This window comes from Malurus melanocephalus, unplaced genomic scaffold, assembly GCF_030028575.1.
Source record: "Malurus melanocephalus ecotype Western Australia unplaced genomic scaffold, MMel_1.1 scaffold_99, whole genome shotgun sequence".
Taxonomy (NCBI): domain Eukaryota; kingdom Metazoa; phylum Chordata; class Aves; order Passeriformes; family Maluridae; genus Malurus; species Malurus melanocephalus.
The window spans coordinates 1,585,284-1,612,879 of record NW_026623331.1 but is presented as its reverse complement, the minus strand read 5'-3'; the positions used below and the strand labels follow the sequence as shown (position 1 = coordinate 1,612,879).

Here is a 27,596-nt window from a genome sequence, read left to right as displayed (position 1 = left end):
CAAAGGAAAAGCAAGGGCATTTTGCTCACCTGAAGTGTCTATGACAGTGCCACCAGCCTCTCTGATGATGACAGTGGCCGCTGCCAGGTCCCAGCAGTGTAACCCAAACTGGTAATAGGCGTCTGCAGCGCCGGATGCCAAGTGACACAGGGCCAGCGTCGAGCTCCCAATGACACGGACCCTGCACACCACAGTAACACAAAGRAGAAAATGCTTTTGACTTCAACCTATGTGTGCAACACACTTGCTTCAGTCTTTTTTAAATGACTTTTTAAAATGACTTTTTGGTCACAAATGTGAGACATATACTGTAAAATACCTTACCCGTGTGCTTGGGCCTTGAGCAATCTCTCAATGTTACCAAGGAACAATTTCAAAGTCGCAGGGTCACGTTTTGGACCAATTTCTGTTAAAATTAAGGCCTTCGAGATATCTGCAATGGTAGGGAGATGCTTCCATTAATTCAACAGCTCCCAGGTAGGTTCCATACATTTGTTTTAAAATTAAATACTAATYGACTTTCCACACAAAAATAATTTTCACATCCTTTTTTTTACCCCAAACTTTTTCATAGAAGAAGTGCCAAYTTTTTCAAGCAAGACTAGGTTTCTCCAATCAAATAGTCTGTTCTAAACACACTTAAATTAAAAAAAAAGAACAAGAGGATTAAAACCAAGAATGCATTCTTAGATTCCTTCTCTTCCTATACATTGTTTTATGTCATTGACCAATCATCTTTTGGCAAATTAATTAATATTAGCAGTCAACTAAAAATAATCCAGTAACCTAGTAACTGTTAATGATGCTAATCTATTCATATTTGAAAACAGGATGGTTCTTGAATAGCAAATTTTAGTGTAATTTGTTAACCAATTATAAACMTTTGGGAACGCAGTAAGAGGAAAGAAAAGCTTCTCCCTAAATCACCAGTCACCTAGTAATAGCTCATTCTGACATTTTAAAGACTGAAGACACCTTATGACTGAAGAAAATYCTTCTTATGGCAAATTACAGCAGTATCTTTATTCATAATAATCTCTGAATGTTCTATCTGCCTTGTGTTCAGCAAGAGCAATGCTGTCCTAGAGCAGATGGAGATACCAGCCTGGTGTACAGGTGTACAGTCAAAGGAGAGACTCACAGTGACTTGAAAGGTGTTGGAGCAGTYCTCATGTGACATCTGAACACTGCCAGGCTACAACAAGCGTGTGCCAATGTAGGTGGAGGTGGCTGATCAAATGCAAAGTGTCCCTACTTCTGCTGTGCCAGCTGAACTTGTGGGTGTTAAAGGGACAACAGAACTCAAAGGTTTAGTGGCTGAGAGGTCACTGATTGGGCTGTGCCCAATGCCAGGTGTCACCTCCTATCCTGGGCTAAAGACGAGGCATTCGTTCAGACAGGGGACATGTACCTGGTGTAGATTGCAGCTGCCTGCACAAGCTGAAAGTTCTCAGCAGAAGGAGCAAGGAGGTTTTCAAAAKCAAATTAGGCTGGAGTGAGACACCAATTAATTAAACAGGCTACCAAAGGATTTAGTATTGCAGATGAACTTYATGGATTCAAGCAATGTGGTAAAATGGTTGGTGAGTAACAGGTATGTAATTAAATTAAAAGTTACAGGGTGTCACAAATCTTAACTGCATGGACACAGATTCAACTGCTGCTTTTAAAATTACTGTGTTAAAACACAAAAACACACACAAGATTATTTTTAAAAAAATTTTTTTTAGTTTGTATCTTCTAAGCAAATATCTGAACATGTTTACAAAGTCTACACATGCTGGTACGCTGTTGTTTAGCCACTACGGAAAACTCTGGATGGTGAAAGCAATCTGCCTTAGATTATTTTGTGTAACAGACCCAGTTTCTAATTAGAGACCATTTAATGCCCATCTCATTGCTGAAATGCACCACACCAGTCATGGTTAAGTTGTGACTGGGACAGTTATTCTGTTGAGTTTTAAATATACTTCTAATGCCTAAATGGATTTCTCCATTTTCATCAAGGCTACAGCTAGAARTTGGATGAAGAAACTAAGGCAACTAAGAGGGAAGTCTCCGCTTAGAAAAAGGAGCTGGTTGATCACAAGACACTGTGATATTTCAGGAATTCAAGATATGAGAGAAAATTTACTGACTATTCCTCATTCTGATGAGGCAAAAAAAAAMCAACCCAGGCTTGGTTGTAAGGATTTGGTGATATGGATAAAGATAGTGATATGGATAAATGTATGAGGAAAAGATCAATTCTGTTGACCACAGATGATTAAAAAAAAGAAAATGCATTTACAGTATTAACACATATAAGGCCTGATATGAATCTAAGCAYGAGAAGAAAGTATCACTCAAGATAACAGGGAAGATGAATCCTCCATTTAAGTGTATCATAATTGTGTGGACTCCCATATCAAACCTCTACAAAACTGGGTGTTGACAAAGAACAGTGTTTGCCTGGCTGTGATTTCAGACAAATAAATCTGAACAATGACTGTGTAGTGTAGATCAACATCATATAACAATCCCATTTCCTGAAAACAAATGGCAGCAGGTAACATGACATCTCAAACACATCATGGCCACTTCAATTCCAGTGGCAGGTACAGGAAAACACATTCTCTCTTCCAGGGTTGGTTTGCTTCACTGAAGCCACAGTCCTTACAGAGCAACTGTGATTTAAAACACTTAAAACATCAGTAGAAGTGAGATTAGAGCAGATCCAGCTTCACTGGTGAAAATTTCCCACCACCAATAATGTTTCCCAAAACAGAAGAAAATTTCAAAGCATTTGGAAGGGCAGAAGGTCCACTTCCCTTGCTATGTTCTAGACACCCACACAGACTGAATGTCCAGAGAAAGGAAGGCAGAAGTGACATGTGCCAAAATTGTTCATAGCTCAACTGGAAACCAGAACTCTCTGGCTGCAAAAGCATGTGAGGCCATTTCAACAGTGGTTCATCCAGCCCAACTGCGAGCATCCCTAGTTCTTCYTACAAGTCTCTGCCAGTATGGGCTTTTTTGGAATATGAGCTATTTAAGCACTGATGAAAATATGACACATAATCAATGATTAGATTCTTAGTGGTCACTGATATAACAATCTGTCTCTCCAAATAGGTAGACCTCAGCTCACTATTAACTTAGATGAATAGCAAAATTTCCCAAATTTCAGGAGAAATTTTGATGCAGAGTCTGCATGAGGCATGAAAGAAATCTGTATGTCAAGCTGCTTGAATTTACTGTGTTTCGAGYTCATTAAATCTCTCTTTGGGGTGAAATTTTTACCACTTCCTGTGTACAGTGGTGTAAATTTTGGCACATGTTGGCTTCCACCTACAACTGAGTGCTGTGCTCTCCTCTGCATTTTTATTAACTAAAAGAAAACATCTCTAAATTATATCAAATTATTGCTTTCTATAATCATTAGGTAAACAGACAGATCAAGACTTGGTCTACTGATAAAAAAATTCCATCAAAGTGTTGACACAAATGTTGCTGGCTATTTGTACATTGAAACATACCTCACACACCAGAGCAAGCTGTCAAAGAACCCCTAATGAAGCATGCATCCTTTAATTTACTGTTAGCACATATACCTACAGAATAATACATTCTGTGACGTACAAGTTCATTGGAAAAAAGTGAATAGCAGCCACCACAGTACTCTGAATTAGATTCACCATTCCCATTGCATCTTGCTTATAAAAAGTTATGCCAGTGCTCAGCTGGAATGAAACTGGTGAATCTACACATTCTTCCTTATTTTAAACAACAGTTGTGAAGCAAAATGATTTAAGATTATTTAAATAGTTAATATTCAGATGTATATTATAAAAAGGAAAGAAGGAAAGTTGTGATTTTTCAGAAAAAAAACAAACACAAAACAACAAAATTATCATGCAGGTGAAATACTCTCCATCAGGATAATGATGTTCATTATCCTAATGATGACTTGCAACAACTCTGAAACAAAATTAACATATTCCTTTTAGAGTTCTAACAAAATCTAGACCAACCTGTCTCTTTTGATACCTGAAGCCTTTTGTCATTACAAAATGCCCCTTGACCTCTTCTACCAGTGTATAATCGTTCTTCAGTGCAGTGGTAAATTACACCAAATTCAAGCTTTAAGATTTTGAAAAGGAAAGAAATGAATGCAACTCAAATTACTCATCATAAATATAAACAACTACTAATGGCAGAAAGATCATCAATATTTTACTCGGTACACATAATAAAGATTATACTGATGCTAAAAAAAACTGGAATAATTTTACTATTACTGTGATATTGAGATATAGGTCATATAAAAATTAGTTTATAAAGAGAAGTTAATGCAATGTGTTCCTCATCCTCTAAATTCTTACTTGCAGCTTGTTTCTGTTCATATTAGAATGGATTAAATACTGAGTTGATTTCAAATTCAATTGAATGTTTTTACTGAAAACACCCAAGACCCCTGAGGCAAGATTCTAAATGCTTTGCTTTCACTGGTGAGCAGCTACTCCTTGAAGCAACCCCACTGACTTCGGCTGGACTCCAAAGATTTGCAGCCCCAGGATCAGTCAGGCATCCAAACTCAGGAGTCATGGCACACTCTTTATTAACAGTGGATGCGTTTGTAGGCACCTCAGCTTCTGTGTGCATTTACTTTGCCAGCCTTTTCAATTACTGCACTACGTTCTATTCACTTGTTCAAATTGTTCTCTGCAAAATCTGTTTGTGAGAATCTCCTGAAGACACAGGACTCCAAAAGAAGGGGTTTGGACAGAAATACTCTCAGTGAAATACCCTCAAAGCTTAAGAATGYGCAACACTGAAATTTTTGTGGGAGATTCTGTTTACCAGTGAAAAGAGGGTCAGAATTTGACTCTTGATATTTAAAATTTCTATTACTTCCAAGGCCTCCACCAAAAGATTTTAAAGCATTTTACAAACTTCAAGGGTCAGCTCTGAAAATCACTCCTAGATAAGTAATGCTAGTATTTAATTTAATTTAGGGGTACAGAAAAATTAAGTGACTTGCCTGAGGTGTTGCCCACAAGGTSAAGAAAATATCTCAGATGTTCTAGACTCTAAATCTTTCCCTGCTGCACTTGGTGTTCAYCAGAGACAATTCAAAGGGAATAGACTGTCCTGGCTCTCTACCCTGAGGTCCCAACTAAACCCAGGAGTTTTCTTTGAAGAACACACTATTAATAGACTCTTTCCCTAAAGACAWCTGCAGGAATTTCTTCAGCACTGTTCAAGGCTTATAATCAGGCCAGTTCCCCCGTGTGTACTTTGGCTCCTTTTMAGTTTACTCTTTTTTTCTGCTTGTCCTATTTGTTTAACTAAGGGAGATTTAACATCATTCTTTAGTTTTGTTTCAGCTTTGTTTAGTTTACATAACCCAAAATAGGCGGCATCAAAATCATGATGGTGTTCTAGAAAACATAAATATTAGAGAAAGCTGTCTGGTAATAATACGTAATGTTCAAAAGGACCTTTGGCAATGAATAAATTTCAGAAAAGCATGGAAGTGTTTCTCTGCAGTTTCCATGTTTGGAAAGTCTAACCAGTGAAGTACACAACATTATTCTGTTTAAATCAGTAAGAGGTACCAGACCACCTGAAAACCAGGTTGTTACTGCACAGAATTCTTGCTGGCTTCACTTAAAACTATACGTATATTTAAGACGGTGGAATTAGGCTGAAAGAGRCACATTCACTGGCAATTTGAATCACTAGTTATTCTGTAGATAAATATCAAAATGTAAATCAGCAATATCTGGGGCAAAGGCACTAGCATGAATGAGTCTAGGTAGGAAATTCAAAAGGGCACATTAGAAGGCTAGGTACCTTTCCACCCTCACCATAATCAAGSTCTCTTGTGGTAAATATAGCTATTTTACTATGTAAAGAAATATACAAAGGCAGATTAAATGAACTAGGCCCATAATTTTGCACTCTTCATAAAATCAGTTATAAATTGACTCATAGCAGGAGTTACCTTTCACAGATACTGCTAGCAAGAAAGAAGCAATRATAACAACATAGGAACACTTGGGAGGTTTGTCTAAATTATGAAGAGGCTGCACTAAATTGAAATTATTATGATTTTGTCTAACTAAACTTGCTCACACCATACTCTCATTTTCTTTGAATAAATCCCATAATACTTATAATAATTCGTAACAATTCTCTTTTAATTGCCAGTTTGCATAACTAAGTTTTGCAGGACTATGATTTTAGATGAGTGGAGTATGACCAGATGCATTTAAAAAGCATGGAAAAACCTGAGTAGTGATTGATTAAAAAAAAAATAAAAGTTTTATTTGAAGTTCCCACATGGTTGAGACTTCTAGCCATCTCTCAGGTGCCCRTTTTAAAGAACATACTTCATACCTCTTTGTTAACAGCAAATCCAATGCTCACTGCCACTGTTGGAAATCTGTGAAGAGTAAGAAATGAAGCAGTACTGATGAAAAATCTTTCAACTTACTCCTTATGCAACCCCCTTAGGCACCAAAACCCTACATAGAGCTCTGAGTTTACTTCTCAAAATGCACTTGACATTATACTATTTCTCCTTTGTCAGCTTCTTCAACTTTGTCAGTTCCTTTAAAAATGTAAGTTAATATTGGAGAAGGCAAGAAATAAATACATGAAGACATCACAATTTTTACACTGAACACGTAAGGTATTTTAGGGTTATTTTTGCTTTAGTGTAATAGAATTATCCAGTGTAAAATCAGTAATGTTACAACAAATCATGGCTAGCTTTTAAGAGCACATTTTGTTCAAGCTATGCATCTGAGACAGAGCTAAGTAGMATGGAGATACCTTGCTGCTGACACCAACATAAAACAAACCAGTTCCTCTACACTCCCATTTTTCAAAGTGATGATTGTGTATTTAATTTGGCCCTTCTGACTACTGTATAATGATTGTATTTTAAACAATAAAATTAACTCATTAGTCCTTACAAAAGGASTTCAAAAGTCCAGAAAACATTGCTAGAAAGAGGAAATTTCACTTAATTGCATGAAATGTCATCACATGATACTCCCCAATTCTGTGTAATTGCACCAAAAGTCAAGGAAATGCCTTTTTTTTGTTGTTGATTTCATGAAAGCTGCAGTTATTTTAAGCTGCTAGCTATAAGGCAGGGCAAACTGAGGGTTTTAAAGCAGAAATATTACAAATAGTCATTTGTTTACAACTCCTAGCACTCATGGTGAATTAAAAGTCTTAATTTTTGCAGTAATGACCCCTAGACTTCATCTTGTAGAGGTACTTTAGAAATTTAAAACCAGTATTTCTATATAACTGAGTTTTCACTGCTACTCTACACATGCAATGGTCGCACTTCCCAGGAAGAATGAAGYGTTTGTGCGTGGAGCAAACCCCACTCCTTGAAGGAATGTGCCAAACCCACTGGAGGCGCTGGCCAAGTATCCTCACAGCACAGCCTTGTTCCTGAGTTCCTTGTTCCTGCTCGAGTGTGTGCATGCTGGGGCTGTGTGTGAAGGGGCTGTGAGCTGTGGGTTGGGAGGTGATTGCCACAAATTCCAGCTCAGCCTCAGGAAACAGAACCAGCRCAGCCTCCCTCACACACACCATGGCAGGGACCTAAAGATAGAGGGGTGACTCCTTTGTGTGAGTCAAAGGCACCAACCTGCCAGGGAAAAGCACCTTGAAGAGGAAGGGAGGACTTGTGCAAAGCTATATTTTGGGTTTTGATGCGTTTCCCAGTCTGCAGTTCATTTACCTGTGCACAAAGTTGCACGTTCCATCAACAGGGTCAATAATCCAGGTCGGACTGTCAGTGAGGACACATTTGGAACCTGCAGCAGTGGATTCTTCTGCAATAAACCTGCATTTTGTGCAAGGGTAAAACAAGTATTCCGAACATTAGTTTAGATACGTGACTTGGAAAGTACAACTCCATCTTTCTGGTTTTTATAAGATAACTTCTCTCTATTAAACATTTTTGCATAAATGTAAACACACACATTACTTTTTAAATTTTGGAATTGGTAACTTTCATAGACTTTGAGGGAGAGTTCTTGACTCTACAGCATACTGTTTCACATGGCAAAAAAAGAACCCTATTTATGTTCACTTCCCCAATATACCATTAAAGAAGTTATGAAAATGAAGCAGAAATGGATCTGAACTGGCATCCCTGGAACTCAAGGAGAAGATGTTTTTGTGCAGCATGTAATTTTATGGGTTAGGCCTGTCTCTCGCAGTAACATAAACTGCAAACTGTACCTGTTTCTCTTTTGCAGTCAAATTCAGTCAGCAGGAAATAATGCACTCTTACAAAGTCCACAATCTTGCSCCTATTTGTATTTTTTACAGTAGTCTGACTCAGGAAATTAAAAGGTTTACAAAGCTGGATTTCTTTTTTCCCATGACCCAGAAAAAAATCAACATATTATTTTTTGTTTGTTTGTTGTTTGGATGCACAAGGCACAAAATGAAATCTGAGATCATCTTCTCTTCTGCTGTTCTGTCCCAGTTTCTTTTAGTAGTTTTTTTCTCCTTTTTCCCTGGGAAACGAACATCCAGTTCTGGCACATTTCCTGTCGACCTTAATTATCCCTGCTCTCCCATAMACTGCCCAAGGTCTCTTTCTGTAAGAGATGTGCAGGTGCTACTCTCACAGATTTTCATAAAGCTCTGTATGCACAGAATGAGTAGAATCCAACTGCTAGTAATGAATCTTGCTGGTGGTTTCACACTCAAACAGCTGGTAGTGCTATTCAGAGTTCTTGCAAATGCTTGAAGACAAAAAAGCTTCTCTCAAAGACACAAAGAGAAAAAGATTCATAAAATAAAGAGAAAATCTCTTTTGTGCAAACAGTTGCTTTTCTAGGAATAGAGTAGAAGCTATTTTCTTATGTGTCTTCAACCTGTACCTCGTGATTCCATACAACACTTGAAGACAGAAGACATGAGCTTAAAATGTTCTGCAAACAGCACAGTAGAAGACTTAGAATTTTGCAAATACTACTCTGCACTGACCTAAGTAGAAATGGACAATTCTGATGGCATTACAGACCCCCAGCTGGTACAAAGAGGGAATTAGGAAGTGTTGGTTACTATTTTCATCTCCATTAAAGCAAACAGATGAAGGATGCTGTGCTAGTGCACAGCTGAGAAACAAGAAAAGTTTGAACAAGTGTTTGAAAATCTCGGTTTCACATAACACTTTGCAGACTCTCTGCTCTAAACATTACATGATTTTGTCTTTTTAGTGATGTATTGCTTGACTTTTGCTTTTACAAATCCTGTAATTAGCACCCAAACCCAACCATGCCTTGTCTGCGCTGCTGGATGCAGAGGAGGTTCATCTTCTTGTAGGTGGAGCACCTTACATCCCAACTCAGATTATCCATATTCTAAATAAATTATACCTCTGCTTCAACCCTCTGCCAGCTGCCCCAGCTGGAGCTCGAACTGTAGCTACTATCTTGCCAGTCAAAGAAAGGTGAAATSAGAACTTCATTAAAGGCAGGAGTATTTGTGTGCAAGATGATTTGCCCTTGAACATCATGAGCCAATCCATCACTTTTCCCTCACAGTGGGGATGTGACACTGCAGTCCCTGAGCTCAGAAATGCTAACCTGGAGCTGGGGCACAGCAGTGCCACTGATAAAATCTTCATGTTCAAGAGCAATTTTTCCAGAGTGGGTGTAGGACAAATTAGGTGCACATTTTATGAAATCTGGGCTAATGGGTTATCAACTGCCCCCCTTGCTGCTATACAATACTGGGAAATGTTAGAGTCCTGCCAGGTCAGCTTCTGGTTTGTTGCTCTGTGTCCTGTAAAAAACCTGCAAACTAAGCAAAACACTCAGTGTGAAGTACTGGAGTAAATTGTAGGAACAGTTTGAGAAGTGAGAGGAGTAACCACTTCATTAAAATAGTTAATTTAACGTTCCAGCCAGCCAGTTTCGCTGACCTCTCTTCAAATCTGGATTASAGTTTACCCCCACTGAAAACGAGTCTAGTGATTTTAGCCAAGCCTTACAGTACATCTGTTCAAACCATGGTGCCATTCTGAAATTCATGAAGGAACTGCAGGGAAGCTGTAACATATCCTAGTCTGCAGCAGGAATGGTATCCAGCCGAGTGTAGGAGACTCAAACTGGGGCTGTCCCTCACCTGTCTACTTTCAGGTAGGAAAGAACACTGGGAAGCCAGAGTTGAATGTCACCCTCTTAAACYGTTGTGTCCTGACTTTAGTGTCTACCCAAGGCCACAAGTAACACAAAGGATGACAGCTTGTGCAATAATAGCAAGGGTTGTTAGGATAACCTTTTGCAACCAGTAGCCCCTGATATTTTGGCTGTACTTTCCCACAACTCATTGATCTATCAAAAAAAATATCCTTTTGCAAAGACGCATAGGGGGTACATCAGAGTTCTGAAGAGTGAGCAAAGATTAGTGAAGTGACTTGAGTGAAGTGTGAATGAAGATGATACATATCACTTAGCCAAGAAAAGAGAAGAAAAAGCAAACATGGGACAGAATCTTTTTGAACAGATTTCCTTAATATTTCTCTTTACTTCTGACTACATTTCCAGTATCTCAAGACTTGTAAGTGCCTCAGTGCAACTGGCAGGTGCTATTAAGATCACTTTTCATTTTCTTTTAACTCCTAAAGTCCATTTTTTTATTCAGAGAAGGTAAGAATCAAGATAATTTAGAAGAAAAAGAAATAACAGAAATCYCCCATGCTGCTTTCCCAGGTTAGAGGAAAGACCGATTACAACTTAAACAATCTTTTAATACTTTCATTGTACTTTAATTTAACCCTTTACTGCTACTGTAGACTCCTCAATGCAAGTGTTTTAATCTAGTGTAATTGAATTTAGTTTTAATTTTTGGATTTGGATTAAACATTTGGATTGTTTAATCCAAATGCTTTATTATCAGAACAAATTCTAACCAAATCCAACAACCAATATCAACAAAATAAAATTGTCTTGAAGAAATGGCCATTCTTTCATTTACTTATAAAGTCAGAAGTTAACTGTACAGAGTTGATAAAATCTGGGATTTTTTCAGTTTCTAGGTCTATGTTGACCTTGCAATTTTTGTTTCCATTCTGAGTAACTTGAGTGTGTCTAGTGATTCACATTTTATGTGAAATGTGTATGTTTCATGTTCTCTGCCAGACTTCAACAGTAGAAGGAATATTACAGCAATAGTAGAAGGAATATTACACAAATAATAGGCTTGTAAAGCCTGAAATCCTCTTGAGAACTGCAGCCAAGAACCACACWTTATGCTGTACAGTACTGCTTCAATATGCCATCACATACAACACATATTTATAAAGCCATATTAAGTATAAAAGATGCTTTATGCTCCTTCTTATGGTGTTGTTTTTTTTGCCCAGCAGCATCGCTGACAATCAGATTAGCAGCTGAGCCTTCCAGATTTTCCTCTTTACTCACTTCTGCACAGCGCTAGAATGCAAGGCCCATCCCTACTGGAGATGCCCACAGTTACAAGGGAGTCAGGCAGTATTTATGGGATACACAGGCTCTGCAGGAAAATGTATTTTATCCACTGAAAACAATTGCAGAGTCTCTGCATCAAACCAAACCTGGCAACTAACACAAGCCCTCTCTCTAATCTGTGCATGCATTGAGCTGTTATCCTCAAGTTGACCACAATAATTCAAGAGGAATTGACAACCTGATGTACTTTTAAAATCTTGGGTTTGCACCCTGTATAGTAAATTATAGCCTGTGAACAGCCATCAGATGATGATGATTAACAGTTCTGCTTCTCACTGATCTTCTCCCTATAGAACACAAGGTATATGTGATCAAATACACTTTTATTTGTCCTTGTCTGGCAAATAAAAGTGTGTGATGGCAACAGAAAAGGTCTGCAGGCTGGGACCTTTGCAAGCATGTATTTCTGCTGCATTTTTATAGATATCCTTAGCATAATTCTTATATAATAGGGAACAGACCAGTATTGTGAACATCATGGAGATCCACATGAAACCTYCATCCATGATGTCCCTACAGGGGAAACATTGCTATTGAATACATATATTAAGAAATGTAACTATTAGAAAATATAAAGTACTAAGCATAAGCAAATGGTACTTTTTTATAAACAGGAGTCCTATGAAAGTGTCCAACAACAGAGAAASATATACAGACTTAAAGCTCCCTTTAAATACCAATCAGATATGCAGCACTTAAAGGACAAAAAAAAGTCATTGATGTCACTGATAGTTTCTTTCTGTAGGCACTCACCTGTGGGAGGGAAACTTCTCTTTCAGAGCAGAAATAATTAAATTTTCCACAAAATGATCAGTTTCTGTCACAAGATCTGCTGCAGATGTCTTTGTGGACACTTGTTTTTCCTCTGTTAGAGCTTTCCTGATAATCTGAAACAGAAGTTCATAAATCAGATTTGTTGGGCATTCAGCCTGTGTACACTAAAGTAATATCTGCACTGCAAAAAATATAGCTAMTCCTGAAAAACAGCTGTAGGCCTAATTCTACCAGAGGCTGTTTTAATTTTTTTGACACAAAATCCTTCTGAGCTAATGAGTATTCTTTGGGGACATGGCATTTTGAATCACTCCACAAAAACCTCTCTTGACAGTTCAGAAAAGGATTAAGGGATGCAACTAATCGAATAAAAGGATGATGGCAGTCATCATGATTTAGAAAATTACCAAAAGTATACACTTTTGTAAAGTAAGAAAAATCCTCAAGGCTCAGGCATTTTTCAAGTAAACACCTTTTTCTTTTTTMTTCATTATTTTAAATTTACAGGGCCAATACCCCACTGCTTATTTTCAAAGATATGCACCAAGACAAACTTAACTGGTTTCCATTTTGCCAACAAAAAGACACAGTTTATTTTTTCTTGTGGGTTTTTGGAACCTCAAATGCTGACCCCCCTCTGTTTCCCAAAGAATTGCCATATATTTAACAAAAACAAAAATTGAAGCTTTCCCTAGCAGTGAAAGCTATGATTTAAATCTGAACCCTCTTCTGGAAGGGTTTTCATCTCATTCTCAAGGGTTTTACTGTTACAAACTCAAGTACAGATGCACATATGGGAAAACAGTTAATGAAAGCTTTTCTCCATTTTTCCCATTTTCTTTCTGTTTTGTTTTTTTCCACTTCTTCATTAAAGAGAAAAATAAAGGGGCAGGATGCAAAAAGAGATTGCTTATTTTATTCAGTGGAAATGAAAAATTATTTGAAATTAAAAAAAACCAAAACACAGCAAAAATTAAGCACCATTTACTTGTTTAGAATTATACTATCAAAACTCAGCAACAACAAGATCAGTATTCCAAGTCTCTTCTGAAATTTATACATTTCAATTGCTTAACTAAATTTCCTTTGATCAAAGTGTTTCAAAACCACTGAGAAATATTTGATGACCAAATAAAAGTTCCATCACAGTTCTGCTATACAGGAAAGGGAACCAGAAACTCCCAAATGTCATCTCAGCTCTTGGTTTTCATAGTATAAAATACTATATTTGAAGGGTGCACTAATTATTCTGACAAGTAATGGATATTGCTGATTATTGCCTTAATATAGAAGGTATCTAGACTCATATTTCTTTTTTTTGTGAGGGGCAAAACATCAGTTGTGCCTGTTTACTGAGCTTGTGAGGGCAGGCAGTAGTTTTCAGTTTGAGGTCTTGCTAAAGTTCATTGTTGTATATCAACATATTAACCACCCTTAATGTTTTTATTCCCCTCAATTCCCTGCATGATTTTCCTGAAAGTTTTACCATAGAAGCATGAAAGTGCAGCTCCAGGAARGCCCTTGGGCTCCTCTTTAGCCAAAACACTCCAACCACCCTGTTGTGTATTCTAAAAAACCTGCTATGCTGATACCTTTTATTTTATTTATTCTTCTTTACTTTCATATTGTCTATACTGCTTGGAACGTCACATAGTGAAAAAGCTGAAGAATGTCCTCCTTTTCACAGAAAATATTTTAATTTCTCCTTAGCAATGCCATGTTCTTGACTTCTCTTCAGTTTTAGAGCATAGTAGATTTTGCAGCCATTTAAACCAGTGCCACTGCTCAGCAGGGCAGTGAGGTCATACCTGAGCCTTGCTGAAAAAGGCAAAGTGGAGATGAAACCTCTCTCCTGTGGATGTGCTCTGCCATCAGCTGATTTCATTGCATGCTCCAGCACTTGATCTCTCCCGTTTGAGTACAATCCTTTGCACATCCCAGCTTAATATTTCCTATTTTTAATTTCTGATCCTTTACCCAATTGCTCATGACCATTTTTAACATTAACCCTGTTTCTCTGGTGGCCAGCACGAGGCTCCATCCACTTTGGAGGTGGGAGCAGCCAAGGGTGTGCCTGCACTAYGCAGTGGTGGCTGATGGCCCTCTCACCCATCTCCTCTGCAGATCCACTCCAAGGAGTCAGGACACACATTTACCATTTACCAGCCCTACAATGAGCTGCTTCTCCCCAGCTCTTGTGCAAACCACTTGCCAARAGGAGGAAAGAGGTCATGATGCTGGGCTGAGGTTGCCAGCCACAAATGGGTGCCACACTTGTCAAGGTTCACTCGCAGCACCTTACGATGCCATGGGATGGGCAGATGTGATTCCACCAATTCTCTGCCTCTTACAAAGAGTCTGACAAAAAGGATTCCTATGCATTTCCTCCAGCTTCTACAGGTATGCAATCCCATCCAGAGTAGTCCCACACAAGGATCACCTCTCCTGCATAATTGATGAAAAARCTTTTATTCTTTGGAAAATGATCAAGTAACTCAGAGCAGTGTAGAATTAAATTTATGTTCAATAATCCCTAAAAGTCACCTGGCCACAAAGGAGTGTTAGGGCCTGGTGCCTCAGAGCACTTTGAGAGCATCACTAACTCCTCTCCTTGCAGAAGCCTTACAGTGCAGTTTGTGGATACCTACTGCAATTGCCTGGTTGTTCCAGATGGACATGGGGCTCCACATGTGTCTAGGTAACAGGCAACAGGCAAGCAGAAACCAAAGGAACTACAGGGTGATGAAATGGAAACAGCTGATTGCACCTTATCCCTACTGTACAAAGACACTGGTGACCAAGATGTTGTAATTTGACTGTAAACTTATTTTACTAGACTTTATCCCTGTACTAGGGCTTGTCCTAGATTACAGAGTTCTTCAGCAATTTCTAAGCAACTGATTTTTGGGAGCACGGTTATTTAGAGCTGAGCCTTTTAACACTCTTAGCYCATGCTGTCCCTCCTCTAATGCAGACCTTATCCTAATACCCTGCTTGGGAGCATTTGGGGGGTTATGCAAAGCGAGGGGCATTTACACCATTCCATGAAGGCCAMACCACAGAGCAAGACCCAGGCTGTCCCTGCTCCCTCCTTCATCTGCCCTGGAGCAGGAGAAATGGAGCCACTGGGGCTTGGCACAGTCAGTACTGGACTCTTCCTTTTTTAATGCCTTTGTGAAATGTTTCGAACAAGGAGAATGAAGAAGACAGAGGGCCAAGATGCCTTTTCCTCCAATACCTGCCAGGAGAGCCACCTACAATAGTGTGCTCATGTCAGGTATTTCATTTCACCATACTGCCTGCACTCACCACACATTTCTGGGAGCTCCAAGATGGATTTGCTTGCTTGCAATACCATCCTGAAATATTTGCTCACCGGTACAATCACACATCTAGATAAAAAGCATGAGTACCTGCAAGTAATTCAGGAAATTCCAATCTGGTTTGCTAAAAATCTGCCCATGTTCCCATTAAAAACAGCCTAGAAATTTCCCCTGGGAACAAACATGGGGGGAAAACCCTTGACTTTTTAGAATACCAGTGGAAATTTTATCCYTTTTTTTTAGTGGCATTCTGCTAGGTCTCTTATGCCTCATAAATTATTTTCTGGGGGAAAAAAAAAGGGGAAAAAAGATTAAAAAAAAAAAATGGAAAAAAAAGATAAAAAGAAAAAAAAAGAAAAAAATAGTTTGGACTTCAACATACTATGGTCTTATGTCAGTTTCTAACTCTGGTTTTTACCTTGATACATGTTTACTCATTTTGGTGAAGCTTTTCCAATTTGCAGTTGGAGAGAACTGTGCAGATATTACTCAGTGCTCTCAACAGCCTCAAAGATGAACMGACGGGTCATGCCTGCTATTCTTGAGCAAAAAGTCATATCAAACCTACGGGTATACTCTCATGAACCGAGCAAGCAGAGTTTACTCACAGAAAAAAACAGAAGAGAAGTTTGAAAAGTGCAGTTATATGAGGCCCTACAGAGTGAATTTTAAAGCAGGTCAAATACAGAGATTAYAAAACCATGGCAATTCTCGTTATGAAACAGCCATATATATTAAATGAGAGCCTGTGATATTTCATAAAAGTAGTAAGAACTAAACAACAGGATGGACAAGAGAAGCAATGATTTTAACCCAGTAAGAGAGGTTACTCCAGCCACAACACATTTTACACATATTCAAGCATTAYTTCTTTATTGGCCTTTTAAGTTTAGAAGAAACTGTTCCAGACTATAGATACCTAACTATTGGAAAGAAGATATATTTTACCTGTAGTCATGAAACACAATCAGTCTGAAATTAAACAGTTGTATAAGCCAAAAGGAGAGACCAGAAAACTGTATTACTGGTTAACTTTTCCTAGAAATGCAAAATCTGAAAGTGCATGTCTTTCTTCAGGTTGGCCTTTGTGCCAAGTCTCTTGYAGACCCTTTCTAATGATTCCAACCTCTCCTAATCTGCCACAGTCCTGAGAAATGGAGTGCATTAAAAGAAAGACTGAAATGGCAAAACTTCTTGGAGGCATAGAGACAGGAGTTGGACCTGGGGAGACAGAGAGTGCAAACAAGATTTCTGTGGATGGAGGTGAAGGTGGAAAGGTCTGAGGGACAGAAAAACAAAGAAGAAAAAAGATGAACTTGACTGGTGGAATTGACTGGTTTTGGGGATCAAAATAACCCACATTTTTGTCAATTTTTAACAAAAATCCAGTCCTACTAAACCCATGTCACACTGCATTTTATATCCTTAGCTCTAGTTTCTTTTGGCAATAGCTGGAAGCAGATTGACACTTAAATAAAAGATAGAGCCATACCTGYACCTTTTCTTCCAGAAAGATCTCCAATGCCCTTTTGCAATGAAAAAGATTCCTCATAATGACAAAACTAACTGGAAAGAAACCCCAAATCAGTTTTCAAAGTCCTACTTAAACAACATCCTTAGCTAGTTTAAATTTGGCCCGCCAAGGAATCAGCTATTTCCTGCCAGTTGCAAGGTAGCWCTGGCAAACTGTGATTCAGRACTCAAGGATTAGTCTGCTAGAGTRTTTACTTCTTCCAGGAAAGAATCACTCGGTCAGCTGTGATTTTCTGAGTGAGTGAGATGGCGGGAGAAGGTGAAAGCTGTCTTCACAAATCGSTATTTTGAGAAATAAGGTGTGGAGGCTTGAGCAAGTCATGAGTCTCTCTTGTGAAATGGCTGGCAGAATGACTATGCTGGAGAAACTCCTGTTTCCAGTCTGTGAGWGCATGACCTGTCATCCTGATTTGGATTATCCATTTAGTCCCTGTATTATTAAAACAAGTCTCCTCTCCTTTGGCATTCTGTTCATCTTTGTGGATGTTTTCTAAGGAGAAAATACATTTAGTAACACACACTAAGAAAAAGTTAGGGGTTGTGGATTCAAGATAGAAAAGGGGGCTTCTTAAATTACAGTGTATAGGTACAAAGTGAATTTCAAAATAGTGCAGAATGGAAGTAAGTAACGTTTGTGTTTTACTCAGTTTCTCAAACAATCTGCTGATCTCACTTCTTGGCTCTGTTAAACCTGGTGGAAGTCTTGCTGGTGCACAGAGTGGKGTCAGGATGTCACCTGAGATACCTAACCTTCTGCTGTGTCAAAACACAGATCAGAAATAAGCTACTACAGACCTTCATCACACAGCTATCTGTCCCTAGCAAGTGCATTTCACCACTCTGAAGACTCTGCCGTATRTAATAAGACAAAACCTCCCTGACACGGTTGTTTTTCTCTGCGCAAGCTGCTCGAAAACAAATGTTGGCCTCGAGGGAGCTAGACCCAAGGCTGGGCCCCCTCACGCCCCAGGCTGGGGCCCCGAGGGAGGTGGCCCCGCGGTTTGGGGCCCCCCGCCAAGGTTTTGGGGTTTGGGGCCCCCGAGGTTTGGAGCCCGCGGTTTGGGGCCCCCCGCCAAGGTTCGGGGGTTTGGGGCCCCCGAGGGATAGGGCCCCCCGAAGGATGGGGCCCCCACTGCCGCCATCCTTCCCGCGGCCGAGGGCTCCGCCAGCGGCCCGGCTGAGGGGGTGCCGAGCCCCGCCGCCCTCCGCCCCCTCCCCAGCTCTGCGCACCAGCCGAGCGTCCGCACGGCCCTTCTTCCTCAGACCGCGCCGGGAGAAGGCTCCTCCGGCCGCGGGGCAGCCCGGCCCGGCCCCATCCCGGAGGGCAGCGGGCGGCGCGGCTCTCACCTGCCCGGCGCGGCGCGCCAGCTGCACCGCCACCTCCGCGCACTCCTTCCAAGGGTCCCCGGCACCGCCGCCCGCCGCCGCCGCYCGCCCTTCCTCCTCCTCCTCCTCGCACGGCTTCATCGCGGCGGCCGCGCTGCCCGGAGCACTGCCGGGGGGCGCGGGGGGCCCGGCTCGCCGCTCGGGAGCGCCCGCCGAGGAGGATGCCCYGGGCGCACACACCGCCCGGCGCTGTCACTGCGCGCCCCGGCAGCGCCCCGCCCAGCGCAGCAGGGCGGAGAGAGGCGGCCGCCGCGCTCAATGGGGAAGGCGGGCTGGCTGCTGGGCGCTGACTTTAGGTGAGTCCCGGGGGTGAAGGAGGGTCGGGAGAGGCGGGGGTACTGCGGAGAGCAGCGCCGGGGCCTCCCCGAGAGGGCGAGATGCGTAGGACAGGATGCGGGGCACGAATGCAGGATGCGGGGTGCGGAGAGCAAGGTGCGGGGTACGGAGGGCAGGGTGCGGCATGCGGAGGGCAGAGTGCGGGATGTGGAGGGCAGAGTGCGGGATGTGGAGGGCAGGATGCGCCATCGCCGTGGCCGTGCCCCGGCCGCCCCGCCTGACATGGCGCCGGGACCGCCGGGCTGGGGCTGGGGCGCTCCTGCTTTGCCCGGGATGAGGAGGAACCTCTGCGCTCCCAGGCCGAGCGGCCTCTCGGGGCTCCGCTGCCCCTTTCTCCATAGGGCCATCCCGCGGAACGGGGCCCGGCTGTCGGCGTTACCGGGGCTGCGACGGAAAAGCTGGCGGCTGGCATCGGCCATCTCGGGAATGAAAGGCKAAAAGTGTGGGAAAAGCGGCCTCGGGAGTGGAAGGGCAAGTTCAGGTTTAAAAGTTCAGCAGCTTGTTAGTGCTTGGGAGTTCAAGCGTGTGGTAAGAAATACATTGCCCTTTCCATTTCCCCCTTGTCTTCRTGTGTCGTTCTGGATTTGTCAAGGGTGAGAAGACGAGAATTCAGAACCCACTGTTCCAGAATCCGTAAAAGCCAAATTGCCTTGCCGGCAGAGTAGGGAACAGAGCTGAGCGATTCTAGATCCACCTCGTAGAAGGAGGGCAGCGCAGGATGAATAMATGCTTATGCAATAGAGCAGCCAGACTGTTGTGCTTAAAACACCGAGTGAGTGTTGGGAACACACACTTTATCTGTCAGAGTGAGGCTTTTCCAAATGACTTGTTCTGATGCACACTTGGCACTGAATGGGAAAAAAGAGAGCCCAGGGACTGAGTCTGTCAGCACAGCTTTTTGAAACAGACATTAAATACAAAGTGTATGAAATTTGTTGTTGTCTTTCAGCACCTGCTTTGTGGTTCAGAGTTTGATTTTTCAGGGCTAGAATAGACATGCTTTAGTGACAAACACATTTGTATGAAGAAAATTGCATAACACTTACTATCTCTGAACACAAAATTAAAAATTTTCCTAGAGACTATGGTAAGTTAAATTGACTTGGGTATTCCATTTAGTGTAACAGACCCTAAATCTAGATCTCTTTTCTTTTGTTTATCTTGTAGGACATAGATGACTTTGGAATGAGAGGGACTCTTGCCACATGTAGTTCATGAAAATAATAGACACTTTAAAAGAAAAAAACACTTGGACCTTTTCCTTTGAAAACTGGGGATTGAAGTTCATGGATTGTAACACAAAAATTCAACTTCATTCTTTAAATTTCTAAGCTGCACTCTGGCAGTGGATGCCACAAAGACAGCAGGGCTGTCAGTCTACTTAGTGAAATATTTTGTAGTCCCCATTTTGAATAAAAAAAAAAGGTCACAAACTCTGAGAAGGTAAAGTAACTACTATACAAAGTGTAAAAGTTTGGTTGCAGTATGAAATAATGAAATTCTGTTGAATAAATCCTTGCCATGTTTGTCAATCCTGCTGATTATTCTAAGTCACTTGTTTCCTCCAAACACATATCTGCTTTGTTCTTATGTAAGATTAGTGCAATATAAGTGCACTAATGTGCAATAATATAATATTGCACTTAAGTGCAATAACCCGGTAAACATGCAATATAGTTTGGACTAGTACAAAACAGAATTGCTCTGGGTTCTTCCTTGATCTTAGTTTCCTCTACATTTTGGAAATTTGTACTTTTTATTGCTGCCATAGCATGAGGTAGTGGCTTTCAGACCTTCCTTAGTGAGTTTCTTGAAGAGCCAGGTGGATAAATGTATTTCCTGGTGAGATTTGTGGACTGCGGAGATGTAGTATAGACATCTTTAACTTTGGTAAATAAGAAAATGTACCATGAACCATGGCTTTGCATTCTAGGAAGCATTTCGGACCATGATAAAAGTGTTTTCTGTATTTTTCTTTTAAATATAAAGTTTGAATTACTGAATTCACCCACAATAAAACAGGCTAGATCCTATTCTGATGTMGTGCAGATAGTTTCTTCCTGTGTGTCTTGGGTCTGCCTCACTGCTTGGAGATTTGTTGTTATTAGGCTGCCACAGGGACATTTGGAAGRCTGTTTTAAGGCAGGTTTTGAAAGCAGACAGTGTGAATTACAGTGGAGTAGGCAGGATGCACAAGTATCCTCTTTGAAGCTATCAACAGAAAATTATACACACATCACAGAGAAGTACTGTTGCAAAGAGGGGTACTCCTCAATAGTTTTTGAGGCAGGAATATATCCTCTTTTTAAGTGATGTTTGGAAATCAATCATTTGGACAGTRGAATTTCCCCAACCTCTCTTCATTCTGGTGGTAGCATATTGATAATAGGGTCACCAGAATTTGAACTTGAGAGGCCAAAATATCTGAGTGAACCCTTGTTTTTTAGAGATTCATTGCAGCTATGTGGCTTGGGAAGGTAGATTTAAAACAACTAGAAGGCCAGCAAACAATATTTCTTAGAAAATCAGTGACTACAGTTAGTCTTTTAAGACCTTCCAAAATACTTTGCAAACAAATGCAGCTGCCTTTAAGGCCTATGTATGGTAATATCTTCATCATTCTCTTAGTCTGTGACAAATGTTTATTTATTACTTTTCTGAAGTTTTTTCCAAGTCTTCCTTAGCCTAGACCTGCCCAGGCAGTGTGAACTTCCTSATGTGAGCTGCTGGCTGATTTTGAATATCCATTCACCTCTGAGCAGGTTGAGGCTGCTCTCTGCCTTGCTGGATCAGACTCTCAGCTCATCTTTCATAACTGCCAAGGTCTTTCATAACCTCTGATCTTTCATAACCCCAAACGCTAGCCAGTTCCTCTCACATGCCTTTTGTAACCTACACACACGCCACGTGTTTAATCTCGTCCACTTGGAATAGGCCCATCCTGATGAACCTGAAATACAAGTGTTTCTTGGGTGCTTTGTCTGCCTCAATCCTCCTGAGCCCCTGCCAGATTTGTGTGGATGTTGGACTTCCTTTCCTGAGACAATGAATGCTTGGTGGAAAGGAAAACCTGTTCTCTCTGACCTCAGAGGAGAAAAGGGAGAGCCTAGTCATGGATTTCCTTCTCTCCTGGGGTGTGAAGACCTAATTGACTTAGGTGTGGCTCAGCTGGAGGTGGCAGTCTCCTTCCCTTCCTGTCCTAAGCCGCTGCTCAGCGTTCATGGTGTGGCTGCTCTCTGTGCCACACAGAGGTCCCCACTGCTGTCTACTCAGAGCGAAACCCAGGGTCACTCGAGGGGGAAGCTGCTGCAGCAGGAATTGCTTTAATTCTGCCTCAGCACACTGCTTGCCATTCTCTCCTTTGACAGTAATTGCAGGCTGCAGTGATGCAATAAAATGGGTTATAGTTTTGCAGAGAGAGGGTGACCTCGCTGTAGCTACCCAGCTGTCAACATGGAATCCTCAGATGCCTTCCAGTGGGGATCTCTGTCACTTCACAGGTTTGATGGATGATCTTCTAATAGGGAATAAAATGGGAGGACAAGTATATAACAGCTTTAATTTGAGGGGGGGGGGGGAGAAAAAGGAAAAAATGTTTTGCAATTAYTAGCCTGAGTGCGAAAGAGCGTTTCCTCAGTGTGACAGCCAGAAGCTTGCTGCACTGTTATTAAAGCACTTCGGTGGGAATCCATGCTGGCTTTTTTACCCAGCATAGGATTATATTGGATTAGTCATATAAAATTGTTGTTTACTGTCTCTCGCCCTTTTCCCCAGAGCTTTTATCAGGAATCTCACAAAGCATATAGTTTGAGCCTGCCATAAGAGGTAACCTAGATGAGCAGCTTTTTGTTTGTGTAAACTGCTACGATGTTGTAATTTAATTTAATCCTAACGTTGAAGTGAGAGATTTTATAGCTGATAAAAGATGCAATTTGGCCCAGACTTTCCTTTTGCCTACAAGAAGGGAAGTTAGATCATAAGGAGATGCCCTCTTTTCTTGCTGGACTCCTCAGAAGAGCTTTGCTGATCCAGCAGCTGCTGGAGCTGTTCTGTGGCATCAGAGACCATCAGAGATTCCTAACACTGGCACCATTTTTCATAATGCTCTCTAATGAGTCTTTTAGGGCATAATRCTTGATTAACACTCTGTTCTGAGCAGTGAATATTTCTTGTGTTCCTTTTCTGTCATGCAGAGCCATATTCTGACCATCTTTCTTCTCTGTGTCCAGAAGGCCCAGGGATCACTGCTTAGACATGGTCCACATTTTCCCACCTGCTACGGACTAACACTCTCAAACATACAGTGCAAGGCTGTCCCTTTAGATCTACCCTGAGGGTTGGTTATAACAAGGAAATATTTTTTCACTTCAAGGTCGACAGACAGCTCTGCTGGTAAAATGGCACCCTTCAGTTTTTTCTGGAGTTTTCAGACTGGCTCTCATCCTGGGAAATTTTCACTTGCAGGAGGTATGGCTACAAGAACTTTCCTGAGGTGTGGAGTGCCTTTGATTCTACAGTGAGAGATGTTTTTCTTCTCTGTAAGGGTTTCTGTGACAAGGTAATACAGTTCCAAGCTGTTACTCTTCTTCCTAGACCCTGTCTGTAGGTGTAAAATAAAAAGGTATTTTGCCCTGGCCTTGAAGGTAGAAGTAGCAGACTGCCACATGCATCCCAGTATTGTTTCTTGATCCACTGGAAACATTAAACATTATCCACTGAAAACAACGTAGTGTTGTAACTTGATGTTTCTGTCTTTGAAGGGGATACAGAACTTCTGCCAGTGTGCTGTGACAGCCTAATTTGGTTGAATAAATATTACCTGTGGTTTTGTCAGCTTTAAGATTATACTGACTTTCTCATATATTACAAGAAAATATTTTTCTGTTTTCGATTCTGCAAACAGTCACCTCTAATCCAGTCATGTCTTGGTGCTTTTCCTCTTGATAGGCAGGAAATGTTCATGAACGTAACTCTGAACTTTTGCACTTGACAGAAGTGGTCGAGCTGAGGCTTGGGAAAGCCAGACTGCTTCTCCCTGTTTCAAGGAAGGTTCCTGAACACAAATGGGATTATTACTCTGTGACCAAAGATATAAACAAGATGAGAAAAAGGCCTTTTTCCCACATTAGCCATTTTGTTCAAGGCTGTTCCATGATTTTTCAACTGGCATTTGTCTGTGAGACTGGCAGCCCCAACTGTGCCCCAGAACATACTGGGCAGAAAAATTACATAAGCCTTACCATCTTCCCACCTGAAARGGACTCAGGAAGAAGTCACTGCTGACACAGCTGGTGGATGAAATAAAAGAGATTAATGTGGGGCAAGTGAAATTTGTACATGATTTAGAAAGGCATGTAGATTTTCATAGGAAAATTTTAATTCCTGGAAAATCAGATGAGGATGGTTCCTCTCTTGGAGGGTTGAAAGGAGATATTCATGTTCATCTTTAATCCATGTGGAAAAAAGGCTACACTTGAGAGTTAATGTAGGGTTGCATCAGGTAATTCCATGCTTACATATTTTCTGACAAATCAATGATTTTGATGCACATATACTGAAAAACAGTGCTATGGGTCACATTCCTGCTGCTCAGCATTGCTGGGAATCAATGACATTTTTATTTGTGTGAGCCAGCATGAAATGTGTCTTTGTTCACACCAAACTACATTAAAACAAAAATGCAAGGAAAAAGGAATGTGTTCAACAAATGAGTAATAGTGTAGGGAAATAATTCTGCTCTAATTGTTTACAGTRGAAAGTGTCTTAAAAGCATTTCATACATTCATTGCCACAGAGRATTTTTTWAAAAAAATCATGTATTGTTAGGCTCTTTGGAAATGTAACATGTTTTCTAATCAAGTACAAGGAAGACTTTTATCATTTGTATAAATGATGGATTTTTTTGTATACACATAGGCTAACATCAGCTTTTGATTTTGGATGCTTCAAAACCTGATGTCCAGTGCTACCCACCAGCCTTGGGTCAATTTTACAAATTGATCGAGGATCAATTTGAGGAAGAATGGATGCTCATTTTGAAGTGGAACCTCTCAAAATCAATGCCCATTTTGAAAATATTTTAACCAACAAAAGCTTCAGCTTTGTAGAGCTTTTCCCACAAAAATTTCAAGCTTTTCCCACAAGAGTTTCAAGATAAAAGTGTGGGGGGCAGGGTTTGGTGTGATTTGGATGACAATGCTTGTTTGACAAAATCTGCATCTTATATAAAGTCCTGAAAGGTCTAGCTGCATAGTTGAGAAACCTGGCTGTTGTCTGCTTCCTCCATCTGTCTTCAATTCCTCTGCCAGGCATAGAAAAGTGGGAAACAGGGGGGCTGCATGGCTCACTTTCTAGGTCAGAAATCAGGAATCCTTGTTTCCCTTTTAGCTGCGTTGGCCTATTTCCCAACTTTTTTGTGTTCTACTGCTTCTGAGTTTTGAAAATATTTGTGTCTTATAAACTGTGCATTGCTGCATCATTTACCACAGAAACAGTCCRGACACACTGGCTTTAAATATTCCTACACATTGGTGGGGTCCCCTCTYAATCATCTCTTCTCAAGGCTGAACAAGCCAAACTCCCTCAGTCTTTTAAGTGACCCAAGGCTTATTATGGACTTGTTTTCCCTGCTACTTCTGACCTGTCCTGGTTATTCTCAGAGTGCTGCCTAGTGCTGCCTTTCTCAGACCTGCTCCAGTTTCTGCAGAAACCCTGGATTAATCCATGTGGGCTTTTTGTTTTTCTGCTATACCCACAGTATTTAAAAAAAACAAAAACAACTAGCTACAAACCAAACCCAAACACTTGGATACCGTAGGAATGTAAGTCCTATTGAGCCTTACACATACTTTGTACAGTATCATTCCTTGATGAAGTCTTGCCTTGTATGATATAGTGATTATGACTACTGACACTCCCAATATTGAGGAAAAACTGTTATTCTACTTGTACTGTCTATAGTGAAATACTGGTGTGTAGGATATGCTGGATTCCACTGTGCTTTTCTCTCTCCACCACACTCTTACACTACAGCTTCTCTTTGTCACTGGAAAAATTATTTCTGAACTGATTTTACAAGGTATTGCAAAATACTAGAATCTCTTTTATATCAGAGTGTGTTTTTCTTCTAAATCAATAAAAGATTAATTGAAATGTTGGCCTGGAAGGGACTTTTTTTCTGCTTGCTCTATGTGACTGTGCTGTGCACATTAGGTGTACACGTATTCAAAGTTATGCCTGATCACTCTCTGATGTATTTAAAATATACAGTGAGGAAGAACTACATGTATTTTTCTCTTTGATATCAAGAAATTTTCCCTCTTGTCCAGTTGAATTCATTTTTGTTAGACAGTAACTTGATTTCTGCTCATTCTCCTCTGGAGGACACAGGAAACAATTACTGCTGCGCTTTACAATAACCAAAGATAAAGTCAGTTAAAAGGATTCTGATTTCAACACCTCCTGATATGATGTATTTTCTTCTATATATAGTTTTTATCCCTGTTTTACAGACCCCTCAGGACCTCAACTGAGATCTTGTTTGTGTTGGATAAACCAGAATAGAACTGAGTAATTGCATCTCATGAAGTTGCATTGCTACTTCATCTGAAAATGGGATTTCCCTTTCTCTACAGCACTATTGCACTGCTGCCTGGTACTATCCCTCCCAATTTTGTTTTCTTTCCTTGCTACTACTGTAGCTAGTTACACCCAACTGTTCCTTTATCAAGTGACCTYGTGGTTTTCATAGTGTGAGCTGTCTGTTGCTAATTCATTCCATGTTAGGTGCTGACTGAAGTAGTAATTTTGATGCCAGGCAATTTGGAGTCAAGGTGACTTGTAACAGGCTTCAGGAATCAGCACTGTTGGGTGACTGCCTGTTGGAACCAACATGGAMATCTTCCTGCAGGATTCCCAGCAGCAGGTAAAACCATGGGCATGTCCCTCCCTCACATGGAGTCTCAGGTTGATGACATTCTCAGAACTGGGATCTTGTGTCCATTCAGCTCAGCACGGCAAAGGCTGAGCTGAATATAGACAAGGCTTTCACGTTTCACTGTGACCTCTGTGTGAAGTTCAAGAAGTTGACCAGGTGGGTCACTGGGTTGAGTGGAGGAGGAGAGATGCCGGGTTGTGCCCTGGAGCCAGAGGTATGTGACACTTGCCTTAATCTGATTACAGTTACAGTTCCCACTCACAGCCCAACCTGACCTGTCTCTTACCATGTTTTCAGTAAACTATGGACTCACAAGTAGGCAGTACTGAGCTCCTGCCACCTCCACACCCTCTTCCCAGGCACAACAGGCTGAGATAGCTGGGGCTGTTCAGACCTCACAGCAAMTTTCCAGTATCCTGGGGGCCTACAGGGAAGCTGGAGAGGGACTCTGCCAGGAACTGTAGTGATAGGACAAGGGGCAATGGGTACAAATTGAAAGAGGGAAAATTTAGGCTGGGTATTAGGAAGAAATTCTTTACTGTGAGGGTGGTGAGGCACTGGAACAGATTGTCCAGGGAGGTTGTGCATGCCCCAGCTCTGGACAGGTGTGTGGGGCTCTGAGCAATGTGGTCTAGTGGGAAGTGTCCCTGCCCAGGGCAGGGGGTTTGGGACCACATGATCTTTAAAGGTCCCTTTCAACCCTTCACATTCTGTGGCTGTGTTATTGGTTCTATGCAAAGATTGCCAGGTTCTGCAGTCAGGTAGGCTACATGGTCAAGATGGAGGAGC

General features: G+C 41.1%; 2 protein-coding genes across 8 annotated transcripts in view; one reads left to right on the top strand and one right to left on the bottom strand.

The window, feature by feature from the left end:
• The window catches only part of IMPA2 (inositol monophosphatase 2), a 21,772-nt gene extending 3,081 nt beyond the window's left edge, over window positions 1–18,691 (bottom strand). Inside the window, exons 1-7 of the mRNA XM_057368942.1 lie at window positions 18,497–18,691; window positions 12,273–12,406; window positions 7,751–7,855; window positions 6,385–6,430; window positions 4,014–4,122; window positions 325–433; window positions 30–181 (exon numbers count right to left, since the gene is read on the bottom strand). Of these exons, the coding sequence (XP_057224925.1) occupies window positions 30–181; window positions 325–433; window positions 4,014–4,122; window positions 6,385–6,430; window positions 7,751–7,855; window positions 12,273–12,406; window positions 18,497–18,616 (775 nt within the window). The 5' untranslated portion in view covers window positions 18,617–18,691. The remainder of the gene's footprint in view (window positions 1–29; window positions 182–324; window positions 434–4,013; window positions 4,123–6,384; window positions 6,431–7,750; window positions 7,856–12,272; window positions 12,407–18,496) is intronic.
• A 75-nt stretch (window positions 18,692–18,766) lies between these two features.
• Window positions 18,767–27,596, top strand: part of MPPE1 (metallophosphoesterase 1) — a 29,449-nt gene continuing 20,619 nt past the window's right edge. The window contains exons 1-2 of one of the 7 annotated variants that reach the window (XM_057368938.1): window positions 18,767–18,831; window positions 23,336–23,429. The gene's annotated coding sequence lies outside the window, so the exon portion shown is untranslated. Of the gene's footprint in view, window positions 18,832–18,907; window positions 18,968–19,160; window positions 23,430–27,596 lie in introns of those variants that run through there. The other 6 variants (XM_057368939.1, XM_057368936.1, XM_057368935.1 and 3 more) reach the window with 6 other exon arrangements.